General features: G+C 42.9%; 1 protein-coding gene across 1 annotated transcript in view; it reads left to right on the top strand.

The window, feature by feature from the left end:
* LOC104048679 (probable acyl-CoA dehydrogenase 6) overlaps window positions 1-19561 on the top strand; it is a 92280-nt gene that overhangs the window by 5532 nt on the left and 67187 nt on the right. The window contains exon 2 of the mRNA XM_064444604.1: window positions 13882-14002. Within this exon, the coding sequence (XP_064300674.1) occupies window positions 13882-14002 (121 nt within the window). The remainder of the gene's footprint in view (window positions 1-13881; window positions 14003-19561) is intronic.

The following is a 19561-nucleotide window of genomic DNA, read 5'->3' as shown; positions in this document are numbered from 1 at the left end:
GTCAGGGCAAACAGAATAATTTTAAGTCTTTCCAGAAATGCCACTATATCTGCAATCTGCCATTTTATATATGGCAGCCTTCAAAATATGCCATGTAAACTTGAGGTTGGGGAAACTGGTATGGGTGGCATGCTGTGTTCCTGAAAGTGCCGGAAGTGTTCGAGACAGTGAGGTGCAGAGATCCTAAGCAGAAGGCGGTAGTAGAGTGGCCAAATCATCACACCTGAAGCTGCCCTTTAGTGGTGGATGTTCAGCTCCCTGCCTGTACTGGGGCACCTGGGGAGTATGTGCTCTGTGAAAGTTAAAGGACTGAAAGGCTGGAGTATGGAGCATGCTCTGATGTGCTTTTGAGTGTGCCTGCTGGTGTCGAGTCTCCAGTACCGCTGAAGAACCGGCAGGATTTTGTCGGTGGTCAGGAGCCCTCTTTGTCCTTTGTCAGCATCCCCCAAACCTGCTGAGGGCAGGAGGCTTGGACTGGAGAAGCACTGCAGTGTTTGAGAGCAGCGCTGCTCTTTGGGCAGGTTTGGGAGGGTTTCTCTGGGAGTGGGTCCTCTGCGGTGTGTTGTCACAAGCACTGCTGTTAAAAGTGTGCAGTGGGATAAGCGCAATGGTGTATGTCATGATTGCATTTTCAAAGGCAGAAAAAGGTATTAGAAACTCATCTCTTATTCTTGAGAAGAAACCAGCCTTTCTTGGGGGAAACTGATAAAATCCTGGAGGAAAATCACCTTGTTTGGAGAGAAGCGTGGAACATTTTATTTCAGCTTAGCTTTCTCCTAACCACACACACAGAGACAAAGATAAATGGAAAATAGAAGCAACTAACTAGAGCATGCTGAATAAAAATGTTTTGTGTGATGCGGCAGCAATGCAGCAAATAGATCCTGTGTAAGCTTCTTGTGGTTCAGATGACTGTCCAAATCTTTAGCTGATAATTTGGTATTATGAACTAGCAGACCTTTAATGAGGTCAGTTGTTTTAATCCATGAGGATACCCCAAACTTACTAGATACTTGGCTGATAGGTGATTAGCATAGTTTAAGTGCCAACACATATATAAAATGGCATGAGCTGTGGGTCTGTGGTGGGTCTCCATCTACAGTTTGGCATGTGCAGAGCCGCTCTTTGAATAGTTCTAGAGAATATTTTTCCCTTTCAGTGATGCAAGACAAAGAAAAGATGAGGGCAGCAAAAGAGTTAGGATCAGTTCCTAGGACTATTTTCTGTTTTATCTAAAGGATTCAGTCATGCTGTGGGCCTCTTGGATGCAGTCAGTAAACCATGTTTTATGTCCAGGACTACTCTGGATACAGGTGTGATAGTCTGAACATGGCCCACTGATACACTGGGAAGTCCTAGAAGTACGACAGGAGACCCTGGTTGCCACTTGTGGTTCTGACTGGTGAAAAAGCATCATGAACATTTGGAAGCTCTGCTAATGGAGATCTCTTGATAAAGGAAGTCCAGGCGAATGGTATAGCCCAGCTAGCACTGGGTACAACTTTGCTTAACACAGGCAGTCTCTCCAGCTGTTACCCTGTTTTCAGTCTGCCCTTCTGCCTAGTTAAGTGCTGAGCCCTTTGATGGGGAGCTGTGGGTGAGTGGCAAAGATGGGTAAACTCCAGAGGCACATGCTTTTGAAATTGGATCCCATTATATGATGCCATGATGTCCTAAGACCTTGCAGTGGAGAGGTGGCCTGGGATGGCATGGGCCACGGTGAGAACTTATTTTGTTCCTGCAGGGATGTTACCTGGAGTCAAAAGCAAGATCCAAACCCCAACATCGCAACCTCTGGTGAGCATTACACTATGCACCTAGATTGACATGGCACACATTTTTGCTCTTGTAGGAGTACCTTGTTTTGAATGCGTCTGCCCTCGGATCCCAGGAATAGCCGTGCACTTGGTATTCACTTGTACTCACTAATTCTGGGTTCCCTGTATGCCAGGCCAGGAAAGAAAAATGTTGTGAAAGTGTATGGTTTGTGCTCATTCAGGTTCCTTCTGGGATGATCCCTCCAGATGAAAGTCAAGTTGATTGGGACAGTCCCATGTGGGAGTTTTTAGATATGTCATAATTTGTGTGTGTGTGAAGATTAATAAGAAAAAAATTGTGAAATTGTGTTCTGGGAGTTGGTGCTGTGGACAGCCTCATAGGGCACCTGGAAGGGTTGCTTCGTTGTGAAATAACGAAGAATTGTGCTTCTTATGAACAGAATTTGTGATTGCTGTGGATGAGTCTGAACCCAGTCAATAGTTGGAAGTGGAAAAGGGGATTTCTTTGACCTACTTTTTCCCCCACAGTGACACCGTGTGCATACATGGTTCTTGTCAAAGAAGAACACAGGGCCCCACATGGCTTAAAACCCATGGTGTTGAATATTGAGAGAGGAAATGCTCTTTTGATGGCATATTGCTTTGCCCCTTGTGGAGTGGTTGAATGGAAGATGCAGTAGATATTACCAATAGGGAGGTAGCGTGAGTAAAGTACTACCTGCATGTGGTCAAAGGAGAGAAGGTGAGAGATTCCATGGGACTAAACACAGAACTGATAGCCTGATCTCGGGAGGCTTTGCAAATGTGTTCCTATCCTCTGCTGGAGAGCAGATCTCTGTATGGTAGCAGCAGTTCTTGGAGTCCAGAGTAGGAAGCAATTTTGGGATCCTCCTTTTTCTGCCATGTTCTTGGATAAGGCAGTTGAAGGGGTTGTGGTTGAGAGTGTGCGGGGATTGCCAAGACACTCAGGTCTGTGCAGGAGGGATTTGCCTATGCAGCTGTCCTGGGAAGAAGGACATAGGGAGGGAGGAGGGTTTCGCTAGGACCATGTATGTCCCTCCCCAGCTGGAGCTGGTCTTCTAGCATCTCATTCCTCAGGAAAAGGTTAAGCTGGGTTCAGCTCCTGGGTCCTGGACTGGACCTTTTATTTTCTTAGTATGGTGATGATATGTGCCCTCTGCTCCAGCAGTGGTGCCCCAAGATGTGCCAGCAGCTGCACAGGGTGGAGGAGTAGCACATGCTTCTGCACCCCTGTCAGACTTGTAGATTTTTAGGTAAGCGTTGGCAAAAACTTTGTGGTTGAGTTTGGTTGGTGGTTTTATTTTTTTTTTCTGGCCTCCTGAAGTAAAAACTGTAGCCAGATGAATGCCAAAAGATTTGTGGTGTTCAAATTTCTGAACCAATAATCATCTTTGCTTTATGTATTATGTATATTGCAAGAACTGTGTCGCAGTGAAAGGGAAGAAATGCAATTATTTAAAGAGAAGCATGTGTAGTTACTGCCAAATGAATGGACCAGGCAAAATTGCAGAATGCTCATAAACTGCATGGGTTTTTTTTGCCAGAAATCAGGTTTTGTAAAAATAAGACAGGTATGTTTTATTATGTAATGAGATGCTGCCAGCTCTTATGTTATAGGGTTTTTCCCTCTGCTAACTTTTTTTCCCCTTTGAGAAAGAGAAAATTTCATTTAGTAATGGTTTCTGTATTTGCTGATCACTGTAGACTTTGGTACCCAGTGCTATAGCAAATTGTATGATTACTTTGTTGCCTGTGGCATGGCTTAATTGAAGGTACAAAAAGGAATTGTCCTCTATTAATCAATTTTAAATTAATGTCTTCCCATTTCAGCCACATATTTTCCAGCACTCAGGAAATTTTTCTGTTTTTCTCTAATATGAGCCTACCGAATATTAGTTTTAAATCCACTGGAAGCTTAGTGCTGGCCACAGCTACCTGCAATGGCAGTGGAGAAACCCCGATGTGAGCCAGGCCTGTTCACCCTCGTTTTGCAGCAATGAACAGAGAAGTAGAAGTATCAAAAAGATACCTGAGGCACTAGTGATGATCTGTTATCTGACCCTTTGAACCGGCTTTATAGTGCTAAGCTGGAATTACTTTTTTTCCTTAATTCTTAATGTTTCAAGCTTCATACTGCCCACTGGGAAAGGGGGAAAGCTAAACAGAGTAGGTTCAGGAGGGGTTATATGTAACGTACATATAACAAGATTGATGTGTCTCTTTCCTTATTCTGTCAAGTGCTTAGTACATTTACAAGCAAAATAAAAGATCAGCAATGGATTCCATGGAAAAAGAGGGTGGTGAGTATAAGTACCTGCCACAGAGCCCATGCTCAGCCAGGTACTTCAGTGTGGTCCTAACCTTACCTCGGTGTAATCCCACCAAGGCAAGGGGACTGGCAATGCTAAATAAAGTAGGTGGAACCATTTTTTTTCTTTTCAACATATGTTTAAGGCTTTTAGGTATGGAATTAAAAAAAGAGAAAATATAGTTGTGTTTGACTTGGCTTTCTTTTTTCTTTTCAATTATATCTTCTTGTTGGTTTGAAGTGTCCTTTTCATCCAGCATTTTTTTTTCACTGGGCTGGTCACATCTTGTTCTGCAGGCACCATGTAGAGTGGTTGAGTTCTGCACATGAAATTCATGAAAAGTTGGGGAGACCGAAATGAACTGAAGGGCTAAGACAGCAGAGCGTGTCCTTCTGGACCTTTCCAAGGGGTGGGTTTTGGCAGCTGTCCTGCCTGGTGTGTGGGTGTTTGGCACATTCTTCAAAGTTTATGAATGAAGGACAAAGTTTTAAGAGAGGCTTTCCTACCTTCTCTTTTTAAGTCATCCCACAACCACTCCTTTCTTGCTCAGAAGTGTTTGTTTAGTGTTCAAAAAGATGCTGATAAGAACACCCCATCCTACTGTTTAATACCATTTATTTACCCAGGGTTTCTATGCAATTGCTTTTTACTCCATGAATTCCAGTCTGTGCATCTCTCCTCTATGGGATGTGCTTGGGGTGAGATCAGTGAGCTTGTTTATATGGGCTAAATCAATCATGTTTCAGATTAGACCTGTTAGTCCTCAATTGTAATGGGGAAAAATGTAATAAAAAGAGATGGAGAGTAAACCAACAATACAACTTGGGGCATTTTTTTCCTCCAAATGCAGTAAAGGCTTTTAAAAAAGATGTGGATATGTGTGGTAATTATTCATTCATTTTAGGTTCTCACAGAAGGGAAACAAGATTATAGAATCATAGAATGTCCTGAGTTGGACGCAAGGATCATTGAGTCCAACTCCTGTCCCTGCACAGGACAACCCCAAAATTAACACCATGTCTCTGAGGGCATTGTCCAAGTGCTTCTTGAATAGTGTCAGGCTTGGCACCGTGACCGCCTCCCTGGGGAGCCTGTTCCAGTGCTGCTCCACCCTCTGGGTGAAGAACCTTTTCCTAATATCCAACCTAACCCTCCCCTGGCACATCTTCCTGCCATTCCCTTGGGTCCTGTCATTGGTCACCAGACAGAAGAGATCAGCACCTGCCCCTCTGCTTTTCCTTGTGAGGAAGCTGCAGACCACAATGAGGTCTGCCCTCAATCTCCTTCAAGCTGAACAAACCAAGTGACTTTAGCTGCCCTTCTAAACCCTTCACCAACTTTGTGGCCCTCCTCTGGACACTCTCTAGTAGCTTTGTATCCTTAATATACTGTGGTGTCCAAACTGGAGCAGAGTGGGACAATCACCTCCCTTGACCACCTGCAATACAGCGCTTGATGCACCCCAGGACTCAGTTGGCCCTCTTGGCTGCCAGAGCACACTGTTGCCTCATGTTCAACGTGCTGTCAGCCAGAACCCCCAGGTCCCTCTCTGCGGGGCTGTTCTCCAGCCTCTCATTGCCCAGTCTCTAGGTACATCCAGGGTTGCTGTGCCCCAGGTGCAAAATCTGGCACTTGCCCTTGTTAAACTTCATATGGTTGGTGATTACCCAGCTATCCAGTTTGTCTGGATCTCTCTGCAGGGCCTCTCTGCCCTCGAGAGTGTCAACAGCTCCTCCCAACTTTGTGTTGTCAGCAAACTTAATTAGTATTCCTTCCAGTCCTGCATCCGAGTCATTTGTGAAGAGATTAGAGAGTACTGGCCATAAGATGGATCCCTGTGGAACCCTGCTAGTGACCAGCCACCAGCTCAATGTAACCCCACTTACTATGACCCTTGGTGCCCAACCCACTAGCCAATTGCTCATCCACTGCATTATGTGTTTATCCAGCTGTACGCTGGACATTTTGTCCAGGAGGATACTGTGAGAGACAGTGTCGAAAGCTTTACTGAAATCCATAAAGATTACATCGACTGGCTTCCCTTGGTCAACTAGGTGGGTGACCTTGTCATAGAATGAAGTTAAGTTTGTTAAGCAGGACTTTCCCCTTGTGAACCCATGCTGGCTGGGACCAATGACTGCGTTGTCTTTTGGGTGCTTTTCAATAACTCCCAGACTAATCTTCTCCATAAGTTTGCCAGGCACAGAAGTGAGAATGACAGGGCTGTTGTTATTGGGGTCATCCATTTTGCCCTTCTTGACGACTGGGACAACATTTGCCAGCTTCCAGTCAACCTCTCCAGATTCCCAGGAGAATCTGGAGATTGAAAATTCAAAGTAGAGTAACAAAACGTTTTGAAAAAAAATGTTTCCAGTAATCATAGAAAAATATGGAAAGAAATCATAGCTGTTTTATTTCAAAAGTTTATGTTAAAGTTTAGACCACACTCTCTAGATTCATTGCTACTAGCTGTAAAGTTTTAAGTTAGACAGATACTTAAATACTGTGTTTTTTTCCTGCTCTTTCCTCCATATTCTATGTGCTGCGCTCACATTATTGTTTAGTATCTTGATGGTGGCTTGAAAATATTGAGGCTTTACAAGGAACTGCTGTCTAGATTATAATTTTATAACTTGTTGGTTTGGCGTTTGTGAAATGAATCATGCTGCTTTAAAAAGCTTAGGTCATTTTTGTTCTTTAATTATCTGGATATTCTGCTTTTAGGACTTTTTTTTCTGCTAAGTGTTTTTCACAGGGTCATGAAATGGATGTCTACACTTAAATTGAACTTTTTCAATTCAACCCTGCATCGTTGTGGAAAATGTTTCCTTGGCATGTTCCCAGCAACAGTCTGATGACAGCTCAGAGTACAGAAGTTTCCATGTTGTCATTGAGGCCCAGTCCCAAATCCCGTACTCAAATAGGGCAAGTTCTTCAGTGACAACTCTTGTAGACAGTCATTTGTCCAGGTATGGCATCATGTGTTTGGCTGGGTAGTCAACTAGTAAGAGTAAGAGGTGCAGATCATATCCAAATGCCAAATCTTCCATGCTGTGGGCAAGAGAGAGACTTGCCTTCCTCATGCAAAGGGGAGAAATGTTAATAAGAGCATGTATGTTTTTATAAGAGAAAGAATGAAGGCTATCTCCCTTGTTTCAACTAGTATTTAAAAAAGCCGCCAAAAAAGCCCCAAAAATCCAAAACAAAAAAAAAAACAATCCCTAGAAGACAGTCCTGCAAAACTTCCTGGAAATATTCACCCTGTGGTGGTGATGCATCCTGAAAGAGGGAGTGATACGTTGCCGCTTTGCTCCCCAGATCACTTCAGACTTCAGGCAAGCGGGTAATATTGGATTTTGGTTGCCAGAAGAAAGTGCACTGAATAACTTCATATGAGCAGGCAAGGTTAGCACTGCAGGGACCATTTTCTGCCTGCTGTGTGGTTAAATCATCCTCGTGTGATGGGGTTATTTTTAACCTGTTGTGGTGTTCTGAGTCCCATACTGCCCTTGTTTCTGCGCATGATGTCATTGGAGACCGAATGGTTGCCACCACCAGGTTGGGTGATTCATGCACTCGGGCAGCTCCTGGCTTCTGCTAGGGTCTCCTAGCACACATCATGGGGACTGGAAGCACCGGAGCAGCTGCCATCCTGCCAGCGCTGGAGGGACCTCACGAGTGCAGGAGGGGTGGCAGGACCCTGCTGTGCCCACCATGAGACATCCTCATCAGCAAGGTGCTATGGCAGAAGCACCAGTCTCTCCACAGCCTCTCTAGTAGGTAGCGGCTATGAGGAGCTGACCACCTTCTCCCACCCACCTGGATTTGCCCCAGTTCTGTCCTGAATGTGTTTCCACATCCCAGACTTCTTCCCTGTGCCCTTTCCCTAACTTTCTGAAGAGTATTACTGGGAAAGGATTGGCCACCAAACTTTGCTGAGGGCTTTGGAGGAGTTGTGAGGGAGTCAAGGAGGGCCATGGCCTCCAAGCCCAGCAGCAAGAAGAAACGGAATGTACGCTGGAAAACTCATTCTGGTGTGCTTGCAATACATGCCTTGGGGGGACCCAAATGCAGACCAACATGAGGGAAATTAACAGCTGCTGTTTGGACATATAAGGCCCCCCTGAAGAGTGGCTGAGAGCACCTGCACAGGCTGCGGTGCGGTGGCTGGTGAGGAGCTCACTGATGGGGTCCTGGCTGCCTTGCGAGTGAGGGGTGGCTTTTGGTGGCCAGGTTTGGTAGCACCCATGGGTGGCCCATGGGCGTGACTGCCTCAGCTCTGCCTTACGTCTAAGGTAGCTAAAGCGCTACCTTGTTCTCAACACTGGCGTCCCTATGATGCTGAGTTGTCTCACAGTGCAGTCATTGATACCAGTGGTTGTGAATAAAAGTACAAGGAGGAATGTTGTTTTGTGGGCTGTTAATTATTTTCTTTAGTTATTGTTGGTGTTGAAGGCAAAGGACTCTCTGGTCTGTTACCTCCTTCCTTTCAAGTCAGTGTTATGCTAATATCTAGATATAACCACTGAAGAACTGTTATTAGTGGTTTGTTGCTTATTTATTTGCCTTTTTGTTACATTAAAGATCCCATTAATTGTGTCATATTTGGTTATTATATTAATAGAGCTAAGTTCAATTACTGTAACTTGATTTAAAGGGAAAAAATGCTGGTCGTAACATAATATGATACATTTATGTGGCACCACTAAATCCATTTAATCTTAATAAAAAATACCTTTTTCTCAGACATTTTCTTTTGCTTTTCTAGTTAGTCAGTCTAATCTCAGCTTAGGTATAACTGCTCACACGAAGCTTTAGTAAAAATTTGTGTCATTTTTTAAAAATTCAGTTTATTGTTTTCTTCTCAGAATTCATCATCTTGCTAATTGTGTGCTGAAATACACTATCACTGTAAAGTATTAGAAGGGATAGATATAAGAGATATTATGTGTAGAAGTGGTATGGCCTTTAATTTCTGATTTGAATTGCTTGATAGAAGGTGAACTTGCTGGTGAATAATGGAAAGAAATCTTTAATTGCTGTAAAGGACATCTGTAGCCACTCTCAGTACCCAAATTAATTCAATTCCAGTTTCTACTGTTGTAGAAATAGTGTATTTATTTTAGACTATAGTAAGAATTAAATGTCAATTGCTAATGTTTCTGGGTAGGTGCTGGTACAATATCAGCACTAAATACTGAACATCATGTGAAAGAAAATCACCAAATGTGCATTTTTGGTGTTTTTTTTTTTTTTTTTTTTTTAATTTATTTAGATAGTGTACTAACTTGCAGTGGGAAATAATCAAAACATGCAACTATCTGCCAGGGTTTTGGCGAGATATTTTCATTGCTCTGGTGTAGAGAGAAATTAGAGTAATCTATAACAAACAAACAAAGAAGTCTGGATTTCTATCTCTATCCTTTCCCCAACCCTGCCACAGCATTTTCTCGTTCCCGGGCAGGAAGCTGCAGGTGTTGTTTTCACAAAACTTTGTCAAGACTATTTTAAATAAAAACACTTCTATTTTTCTTACCATCATTCAACACAAAGTGAGTTTGTTGGCTCAGTCAGCTTCTGACTGGGCAGACTTCCACAGTGTTTTTTGAAATAATTCACGGCTGATACCAGCCCTGAAGCCATTCTTTCAGAGGCTCCCCAGACAGAAGTCTGAGCTCTTGCTGTGATGCGAGCTAAACCAATGCTGCCTCCAGAACTGAGTTCTTCAGGTTTCCATCTTCATGGTTCAGATGAAGCAGCCTGAGAAAAACACTGGTCCCATACATGACTTACTATCCCCTCTCTGTCAGGAAAAAAAACAATTTCTGCTGTGGTTTACTCATACTTTGTCAGCAGGTGGGAAGGATATATGGCTCCTAAATCAGCTTTACATCCCAAATACCATTGAGGTTTGGCCAGCTAGATCAGGAATATCTGTCAGATAGCATCTGTTGCATGCCATGTTAAAATATTTCTACTGAGAGGAGTTTTAGGTCTTGGTATAGTCAGTATCCTAATGAAGCACATCTAAATGCTATCACCCATCATTTCCACACGTCTCATGGTAAAGCATATGTAAAAATGAGCGGACTAGTTGCTGACCTACTGCTGAAACCTTGCTTCTGTATACTTGTCAAACACTGGATGTATACCTTATGATTTAGGTTAAGGTGCCTGCATAATTTATGCCTGCAGTTCCTAGTGTTTGCTTCTAAAAGCAAAAAAAAAAATAAATTCAAAATTAATTAGCCAAGTTCTAAATTAATTCAAGCATGTAATATTTCTCCAGGGCACAGATGTGAGGAATTGGCCAAAGCCAAGGGAAGGGGCAAATTAAATGGTTAGGTATGCAGCATTATTTGACCTGCATTGACATAAATCTGTCTTTAGCAATGTTTTAACCACACGTTAATTGCATGTGTTCCTTCAGCCATTGGTGGCTTGGCCCTTTGAAAAATCCCTGTTTCGGTTTGCTTTTATTTGAAGAGATGATAATATATAATAATTAGTCCCGAAGCATCAGCCACTTGACCAGCACTGCAGTTCTCCAGTAATATGAGTTATGTTTGTATGTGATAGTATATGGGGAAGTGTTTCCCCAAATCCCCTCTCTCATCCAAGCTGTCTGCCCTCTGATTTCCCCACAGGCTGCTCCTCCCCTCTGACTCTCTGCAAATTATCTGAGGATGTGTGTTTTCTGAAGGTTTATTTTGAGGAATGGTACTTTTAAAAGAATGAGATTGCATGCCTGAAAGTATTATTTATCATTGTAAATGTGTGAATTTTGCAAACAATTTGTGTCTAAAGTGGAAAAAGCTTTTGACAGAACCTATTTAATTTCTTTGCAAAAATACCGTTTGAAAGTGGATGGTCCAGTGGCTAAGAAACAACTGTGGATATCAGTGTCTGGACTGTGATATTAATTTTTCTTTTTTTTGACTTAGAGGCATTCACTGTTTGTGGTTTGTGCAGCGAGGCTGTCTTCATGTTTTCTGTTGTCTTACGCAAGGATGATCTTGTTTTACTCAACACGGCAAACTTCACCTGGTAATAATTAAACTTTGGCTCTGGCAAACAATTTGAGTTTTATTCAAAGGCACAGGAGCAAGCATCTGCAGAAATCATGTAAAACCACTTCTCTAACGCCTTAGTTATTCTTCTGACTCCATTTAACTTCAAAGGTAGCTTTGTATGTAGGCTGTGAACCATTTGGCTTGGTACCAGCCGTAAGAAGCACAAAACTCTGTTAGTACATTCACTTCATACTTTTGCCAAGAGCCATCAAAATCCTGGGATAACCTCCTGTACGTACTTCATAACCTCTTTCAGGCATTTCCCTGGATGTTACCTGATATGCATTACCAGATATTATTATAAACCATCAAAAAGGCGTTTCACCACCTGTAACTCAACACTGAGGGTCAGCATCCTAGAATCTGAGCATCTAGGATATGGCAGCATAGAAGCTACATGTGGGCTCTCCTAGGTAGTGTCCTGGTGAGTATTTTGTTGCTATTGGTCATGAGGCCTACATTATTCAGTATAAGAGAGGGAGAAGGATGATAATTACTGAATGAGTTGAACATCCAGTGTACAAATTTCTCAGAACTTGGTGAGAGGAGTGAAAAGGTTATTTTTCTGTTACCAACAGTAAAGTATCATTACTTCTGTGGCCGACTGGGAACCAGAAAGCGGCCATATATGGGCTGAAATTCTCCAATGAATGTGCAATAAATAGATAGTTTGGAAGAAGGCTCCACAGGGTCTCATGAGCGCAGCAGTTTGGGAGGGAGAGGAGTCTATTTCAAGCTCAAGAAATAGCACCACAGGACTTACTTAGTGTGGAGAAAAGACTTAGAGGAGCAAGTTCTTAAAATAACAAATTCTCTCTTTGCGAAATAGCGTAGCAGTAAAATTGTGGTCACGGATTAAAGGCATTAACTTTCTGTTGGGTATTGGGAATTGGTATTTGGTTTGGTGAGGTTTGGTTTGGGGGAAGGAGGATGGCTTTTCTGTTTTCTATTTGGACCCTCTTGTACGTGCTGACCCAGGTGCATGACACACTTGGTGGCATGGCAGAAGCAGCCTGTGCCAACCCCTGGTTTGGCTTGTGGAGGTAGACAGGGGTGAGCACTATAAAACTGACTCCTTTTGAGAGCTATTGAAACTGCGTCTACCTCATGCCAGACTGGTAGGCATGGGGAGCAAGAACAAGGCGGCAGAAGTGCAAACACCTGGTGCACCCTGCAGTGTGGGGCTGTTTGGTACGTGCTGGGAGTTACTCCCAGGCTTAGAGGTCAGTTGCAAAACTGCAGGTTGCCCATTTTGGTCCCTTCCCACAGCTGTGGAAATCTGGGACTTTGTGGGGTGAGATGTCCCACCCTTGTGCTCTGAAACCTGGAAGTATTAATGCATTGTCTGTACTCCAGATGTGTTTTGTTTGCAACAGCTGGAAGGGAAGACAGCAGCCTGAACAGGGCAAGGGCAGTAGCCAGGCAGCGTAGGACACTGACTTTTGGAAGGTGTGTAGCAATACCCCAGTTGAGAGTTGCCCAGGGACTAGACTTGGAAATGCTGTAAAATCTGGAAGATGACCATTTTTTTCCAGTACATCTGTTGCAGACCCTGGGGAAGTCTAAATGCAGAGTGGACACATGTGCCCTGAATAGTGCTAACATCCCTGAGAGCATTTCAGGGAAAGGGTGGAGAGGTGATGTCTCTTCTACTTGCCTGTCTTGTATACCATGTGTGGTGATCACGAACAGCTCATCAACCTTCTTTGGCAAGGTCCCTCTGAGGACAGTCCAGGTTTCCCTTCCTGTCACTTTCTAGAAACTGTACCAAGAAAGGTAACAAATGGTGAGGGGAAACTGCCACTTTCCTAGGTTTTGAGAGGCTTAAACCAGCTTTGATGTCTCCCTGTTGTAGTAGTTGTAGTTGCTAAAAGAAATATTTATATTTGATTCATTGCATCTGTGGTAGTAGTTGTGGGTGGGTGGAGAATAAGGACATCCTACAGGAAGTAAGAAAATTAACGTGCTTTCAAAATTTTCCTGTACCTTTCTTTTTTTACTTTCTAAATTAAAGATTTTAGACATAAGTAGTCAAAGGTCTTTCTGTAGGAATGTCTGTGTTAATAAGAGTGGCTGATACACCGGAAGGCTGTGCTGCCATTCAGTGAGACCTGGACAGGCTGGAGAGCTGGGCTGAGGGGAACCTCATGAAATTCAACAAGAGCAAGTGCAAGGTCCTGCACATGGGGAGGAACAACCCCATGCACCAGTACAGGCTGGGGGCTGAACTACTGGAAAGCAGCTCCACTGAGAAGAACCTGGGAGTGCTGGTGGATGACAGGTTGACCCTGAGCCAGCACTGTGCCCTTGTGGCCAAGGCGGCCAACAGTGTCCTGGGCTGCATTAAAAGGAGCGTGGCCACCAGGTCGAGGGAGGTTATCCTCTCCCTCTACTCTGCCCTAGTGAGACCACATCTGGAGTACTGTGTCCAGTTTTGGGCCCCCCCAGTTTAAGAAGGGTGTGGAACTGCTTGAGCAAGTCCAGCGGAGAGCTACGAAGATGATCAGGGGACTGGAGCATCTACCTTATGAGGACAGGGTTTGTTTAGCCTGGAGAAGGGAAGACTGAAGGGGGAATCTTATAAATGCTTATAAATATCTAAAGGGTGGGTGTCAAGAGGATGGGGCTGGACTCTTTTCAGCGGTGCCCAACATTCTGTGATTCTGTGAATAACTTTTAAAATTTAATTTTCAAATCTAGATCATCGACAAGGAGATAAATCCCTTTGTGGACAAGTGGGAAGAGGAAGGACAGTTCCCAGCACATAAAGTATTTAAAATCCTGGGACAGGCTGGATTCCTTGGTGTGGATAAGCCAACAGGTAGGAGAGTGTGTAACTCCTGTGTGTTGATGTTGATGGTGATAGACTCATTATATCATCTCAAATGACTTTTGCCCCAAATTAGAACATGGTTCAGAATTCAGTGCAAAGTTTCAGTCACAGGCATGCTGGTTACCAACTGTGCAAGTACAGAAAATGATGTTGCTGAGTACTCAAGTTGGTATTCTCCTAAACAGAAATGTTAAAACCGATGTGATTGTTATTTTAAATTCAGTGAAATGAACGTCACTTCAATTTTCAACATACAATCTGTATAATGACTTTTATCTTGACATGTATGGAATAATCTTTATCCTTACTACAGAAACCACAATTTGAAGGCAGTGAAACTGCTGTAAGATTTGGCCTATTATACTTCCTTAACCTGTAACCTCTACATCACTGTAATGTATTCTGTCTTGCCATTCAGAGGATGAGGTTTGTGTGGGTTTTAGACCATTATATCCTAGACTGTCTTTAAACTGCACTATTCCAGCATACAGAAGCATGTACAGAACAAGAAGCTGATGATACACACAGGAAGGACAGAGCAAGTTTCATGTGTACACATATTTATTGGTAAGGGAAAAAGTCAAGAAGTCCAGAGGAGTAGGAGGTATTTCTGCTCTTCAACTAAAATACATATTCCCCTAGGTTTTTTGTTTGTATGTGACGTAATGTATAATTGTTTTCTTTTCAAATGCTATTGTTACGTGTTCCTGTCAGAATTGTCTCGGGTTTTTTTCTCTCCATTTTCTTATTCGTAGTTAAAAAGTTTAAATCAAAAGCAAGTTTGTGTAAGCAAAACCTTTGACAATCTTGGTGAATTCAGAGCAACCCAAAGTGACAACATTTCGACAGTTAACTGCAGATAATCATCTATATGGAACAGCTCACACAACCTTAGCTGTGCCACACCACATCATTATGTTGCCAAGGGACAGGGTTTGAACTGTGGAACAAATTATGTCTTTCTACCACTTACTTTCAGAGAAATTTTTTCCTCTTGAAATGAACTTTCATGTCCTTATACATTCCAGTGTGGAAGGTTTTTTTCTCTAACTGTTCAGCTGTTGGAGCTTGCAGAACTGTTCAGCTGTGATTGTCTGACAAATCCAATTAGGTCTGAGCCGGTATTTCTTTACAAAAATGCTTACAGTTTGAGTTTTATACAGTAAGATGTATTTAAAGGACAAATAGGATTACTGGGGAGGGAGAAACCACCTCTGCCTTCTGCTACAATTGTTTGATAGGCAGATTTGAAATCTGTCTCAGTGGGATCTCCTTCACACTGCTAATATTCACGTTGGTTGTAATAATGGTGTGTCGTATTGCTGCCTGATTACAGCCCTGTCTTGTTATATACATCTCATGGCATGTGGAGGCCTTGGCTGGGGTAAGGAACCTCAGTGCTGAGCACACTGCGCATAAAGTATTGTGGAGGTGGGAACTTTGTATAACACACAAAATAGCTAGGACAAGAAATAACGTGAGTGAAATCTAGCAAAGAAGGGACTTGCAGAGGCAAAGGTGTGCACAGCAGGTTGCATGCACTGACTACGCTTGTTATACTCATGATTGAGAATATTTTAGCCTTGGCTTTGACACTTGTGTCTAGCTGTTGATCTAATTTGTTGAGCCTCTGCAGCTGGATTTTAAAAAAGCTATAAAAAAAAGGATAAAAGTCTCAGTGATGCATGGTCAGTCTCAGTTCATCTTCTGGAACAAGGTAATGTTGGGTAACAGAAAAATGTACCAACTCCCTGTGAGATCACAGAATCACAGAATCACAGAATGGCAGGGGTTGGAAGGGACCTCTGAGGATCATCTTGTCCAACCCCCTGCTTGAGCAGGCACACCCAGAGCAGGGGGCACAGGAACGCATCCAGGCGGGGTTTGAATGTCTCCAGGGAAGGAGACTCCACAACCTCCCTGGGCAGCCTCTTCCAATGCTCTGTCGTCATCACAGGAAAGAAGTTTTTTCTCATGTTTAGCTGGAACTTCCTGTGTTCCAACTTGTGCCCATCATCCCTTGTGCTGTCATTGGGCACCACTGAAAAGAGCCTAGTCCCATCGTCCTGACACCCACCCTTTAGGTATTTATAGGTATTGATGAGATCCTTCCTCAGTCTTCTCTTGTCCAGGCTGAACAAACACAATACTGTCAGCCTTTCCTCATAAGGTAGATGCTCCAGTCCCCTGATCATCTTCATAGCTCTCCGCTGGACTTGCTCAAGCAGTTCCACACCCTTCTTAAACTGGGGGGGCCCAAAACTGGACACAGTACTCCAGATGTGGTCTCACTAGGGCAGAGTAGAGGGAGAGGATAACCTCCCTCGACCTGGTGGCCGCGCTCCTTTTAATGCAGCCCAGGACACTGTTGGCCGCCTTGGCCACAAGGGCACAGTGCTGGCTCAGGGTCAACCTGTCATCCTCCAGCACTCCCAGGTTCTTCTCAGTGGAGCTGCTTTCCAGTAGTTCAGCCCCCAGCCTGTACTGGTGCATGGGGTTGTTCCTCCCCATGTGCAGGACCTTGCACTTGCTCTTGTTGAATTTCATGAGGTTCCCCTCAGCCCAGCTCTCCAGCCTGTCCAGGTCTCACTGAATGGCAGCACAGCCTTCTGGTGTATCAGCCTCTCCTCCCAGCTTGGTATCATATGCCTTTGCAGCATTCAGTTGTGCAATAGAATGTCACCAGATTGAGCTTTGCCCTGTAACAGTATAGTACCACCAGGCACATCCCCAAAGTACTGAAACTTTCTCATGATGGCAAATGAAAGGCAAGTGTGTAGCAGCATAGTCTCAACAGCAGGACTTTGGCAAAGCCTGAAATTCTTCATCCTTCTACAAAGTGCTTATGCTTGCTTGTGATTGTGATTAGTGTGTACAGGTAGTAGTAATTTAAAATAAAATTGTGCTTAGCCACTTCTATTATTTAACTGCTGTGTGCAGAGGAAGTGGGACAATAAGAGATTTGAAGAAGCCAAGAGCAGCTGGGAGTTTTGGGGGAGGGGAGAGGAGTTTGGGAGAGGTATGGAGAAGAGAGGTTAAGTGATTTGAGGAGAGCATTCACAATGCGGAGCCATGTCAGTAACAACCTGCCCTACTTTCTCTTTCCAGCACAAACCAAAATTATAATTCTCATGTTGTATCTCTTCAAACCCAGATCATAAAGCATTCTGTTTAAAGAAGACTAAGTTTTTCAAGTGAATTCACTTTAGTAGCAACTACAATTTTGAAATATAAAGTTTTTCTGATTTTGTTTTCCAGGGTCATTCTGTCGAGTATTTTCCCCCCGTCCCTCCCTGCTCTAAAATTAATTCTAACGCTTTCTGATTGGGCAGAAACAGGTCACAAACTTGTTTTGCTTAGATAGAAGGAAACATCTGTTGGATTTCAGATTTGTTGAAACTGGACTTTTTCCTGTGTAAACACCATTCCTATTATGAACAATGAGCTGCTTAATGGGAGTCAGGTTTTTAAAAGAGCATGCCTTACATGTGTCCCTTATCATTGGAAAGTTTCTCTGTGTGGAGAACTGATTTGGGGCACTATTTGTATTGCAAAGGCTCAAGGCTCCATCAGTTCCCACCATATGCAGTTGCAGGCTACAAACTTGTCAGGGTTTTTCCTGTATATTTTTTTCACAGTTGTTTATGCTTGTAGTGAATATTGGCTGTAGTACAGTAGTTCAGGGTGTTAGTTGAGGGGGGCCATGTAAACATTATAGGCAAGGCCCAGCCATGCACCCATAATTGGAGAATCCTGAAGATATCAGTGGATTTAACTTGTTGCACTGTCTGGTCAGTCAACTGCCAGAGAAGGATTTTTCTTTTTGAACCATTTCTCTGCTCTGGTATTCTTTATACGACTCAAAAACTGTGCATACACTGGTTTTCCTTGGGCAAAACTGTGTGTTGTTCTATTAGGAAATTCTTCCTATTAGTAAAATATATGCTGAAAAATGAACATTTTTCATGCATAAAAAGTGTCTTTTTGCTCTATGCAAAATGTATTTTACAGATTCACGCAGCTCAGCCTGAAATATTTAGTTTGAAGGAGAAAAACCACCAACATCTCTATATACTTATTATTCTTCATTTATGTTTACTGTGTGTTTCTCCTCAAATTATAAAGTTTCTGGGATATTGAGGTACTGACAGTCCCAAAACTAAGTGCAGAAAATATTAGGGTAGGCAGCAAAAATATTTTAAACTGTCTTGGTAGTTGGCCATTGTCTATTTTTCTGAGGGAAGTGGTCAAGACATATTCTTTGGAGTGCTTTATGTGCAGATTAGATGAGATATTGGAGTAAAAGCTGAAAAGATCTATGCAGTCATTTGTGATCTTATGGTTTATGAATCAAAGCCTTGGCTGTTGCTAAATTTTAGGATGTGTTGCCAAAGACAGAGGCTCAAAATGTACTGTTATGTGCCTTTGTATGCCAACGCAGATGATTGAAAGTTGTTTTTATCAGGTGATGGAAAAGTACAGGAATCCTGTAAAGGCTCAGGAAAAGCAGAGAGGATGGGGGAAAAAGTTTGTGAGAAGACAGTGTCTGCTGTCCCGCATATTCACATAGCATCACTGTGAGACACGAGTGATAATGATGCCCCTGCCTATGGGTATTTCATTAGTATTTTCACTGGCAGTTCTGTAGGAATATTTAGCAGAATGCATTACCACATAGAACTAGGTTTGACAGGTATGTCCAAATAGTAGCCTTCATTTATTCCTGTCAAACACTTAGCAGTGCACTTGCAGAAATATGTTCTTAAATATATCAGGAAAATCAGGAAACTATGCGGTAAGACTTGTACATGGATGGGAAAGTATAGTTTTACACTATCTCCTTCCCCTACTGCAGCGAAATACTCTGGATACGGTACTGGAGAAACTAATAAGCAGTACGTTCTTGTCACTTGAGGCAGATAAGCATCTGATGAAACAAACCAAATGTTTCAAATGATTGATTGCACTGCAGTTGGAAAATGATGCAGTATCTTTTCTTAAGAAAGCCCGTCTGTTGCAAGTGTCTGTGTGTTGAATGTGGGAATATAAATCTATATTATCCTCTAAGGTTAATGTTGTTGTTGTCTTCATGAGTATGCATTTCTCTGGTAAGGTGAGACCTTATGAGAGTTTGGGAGTGGAGAGTCACTTGGAAAGAATGTGCGGGGTTCTTTCTCTTTTCTTTTTTCCCTTTCTGAAATACTAAGCCTCATTATTATATGGAATGAGCAAAAGAAGGACCTGGGAGGAGTGGTGAATTCTGTCACTAGAAGGGGGCTTAGTAGCTCAGGTGAAACAGGGTTTTAGGACTTCTAAGAGAGTAAACTTTTTCAGGTGTGTTTATGGATAGAAGATAAAAGGTGCATATTTGTCAGAAGAGCATTAATTTGCTCCAAACCATTTTTGTATAGCAGGAGCGGACCAGCTGCAATGCTTGTGCTTGGTTTAGTAGAGTTAAGCCTAGCCAGCTGAACTTACTGCTTGATCTTTATCTCATTTACAAAGGAGCACAGTAGTAGTTAGTTAATAATAGTTGCATTTTATACA

Source organism: Phalacrocorax carbo, chromosome 2, assembly GCF_963921805.1.
Source record: "Phalacrocorax carbo chromosome 2, bPhaCar2.1, whole genome shotgun sequence".
NCBI lineage: Eukaryota > Metazoa > Chordata > Aves > Suliformes > Phalacrocoracidae > Phalacrocorax > Phalacrocorax carbo.
This window is presented reverse-complemented; position numbering and strand designations above follow the sequence as displayed.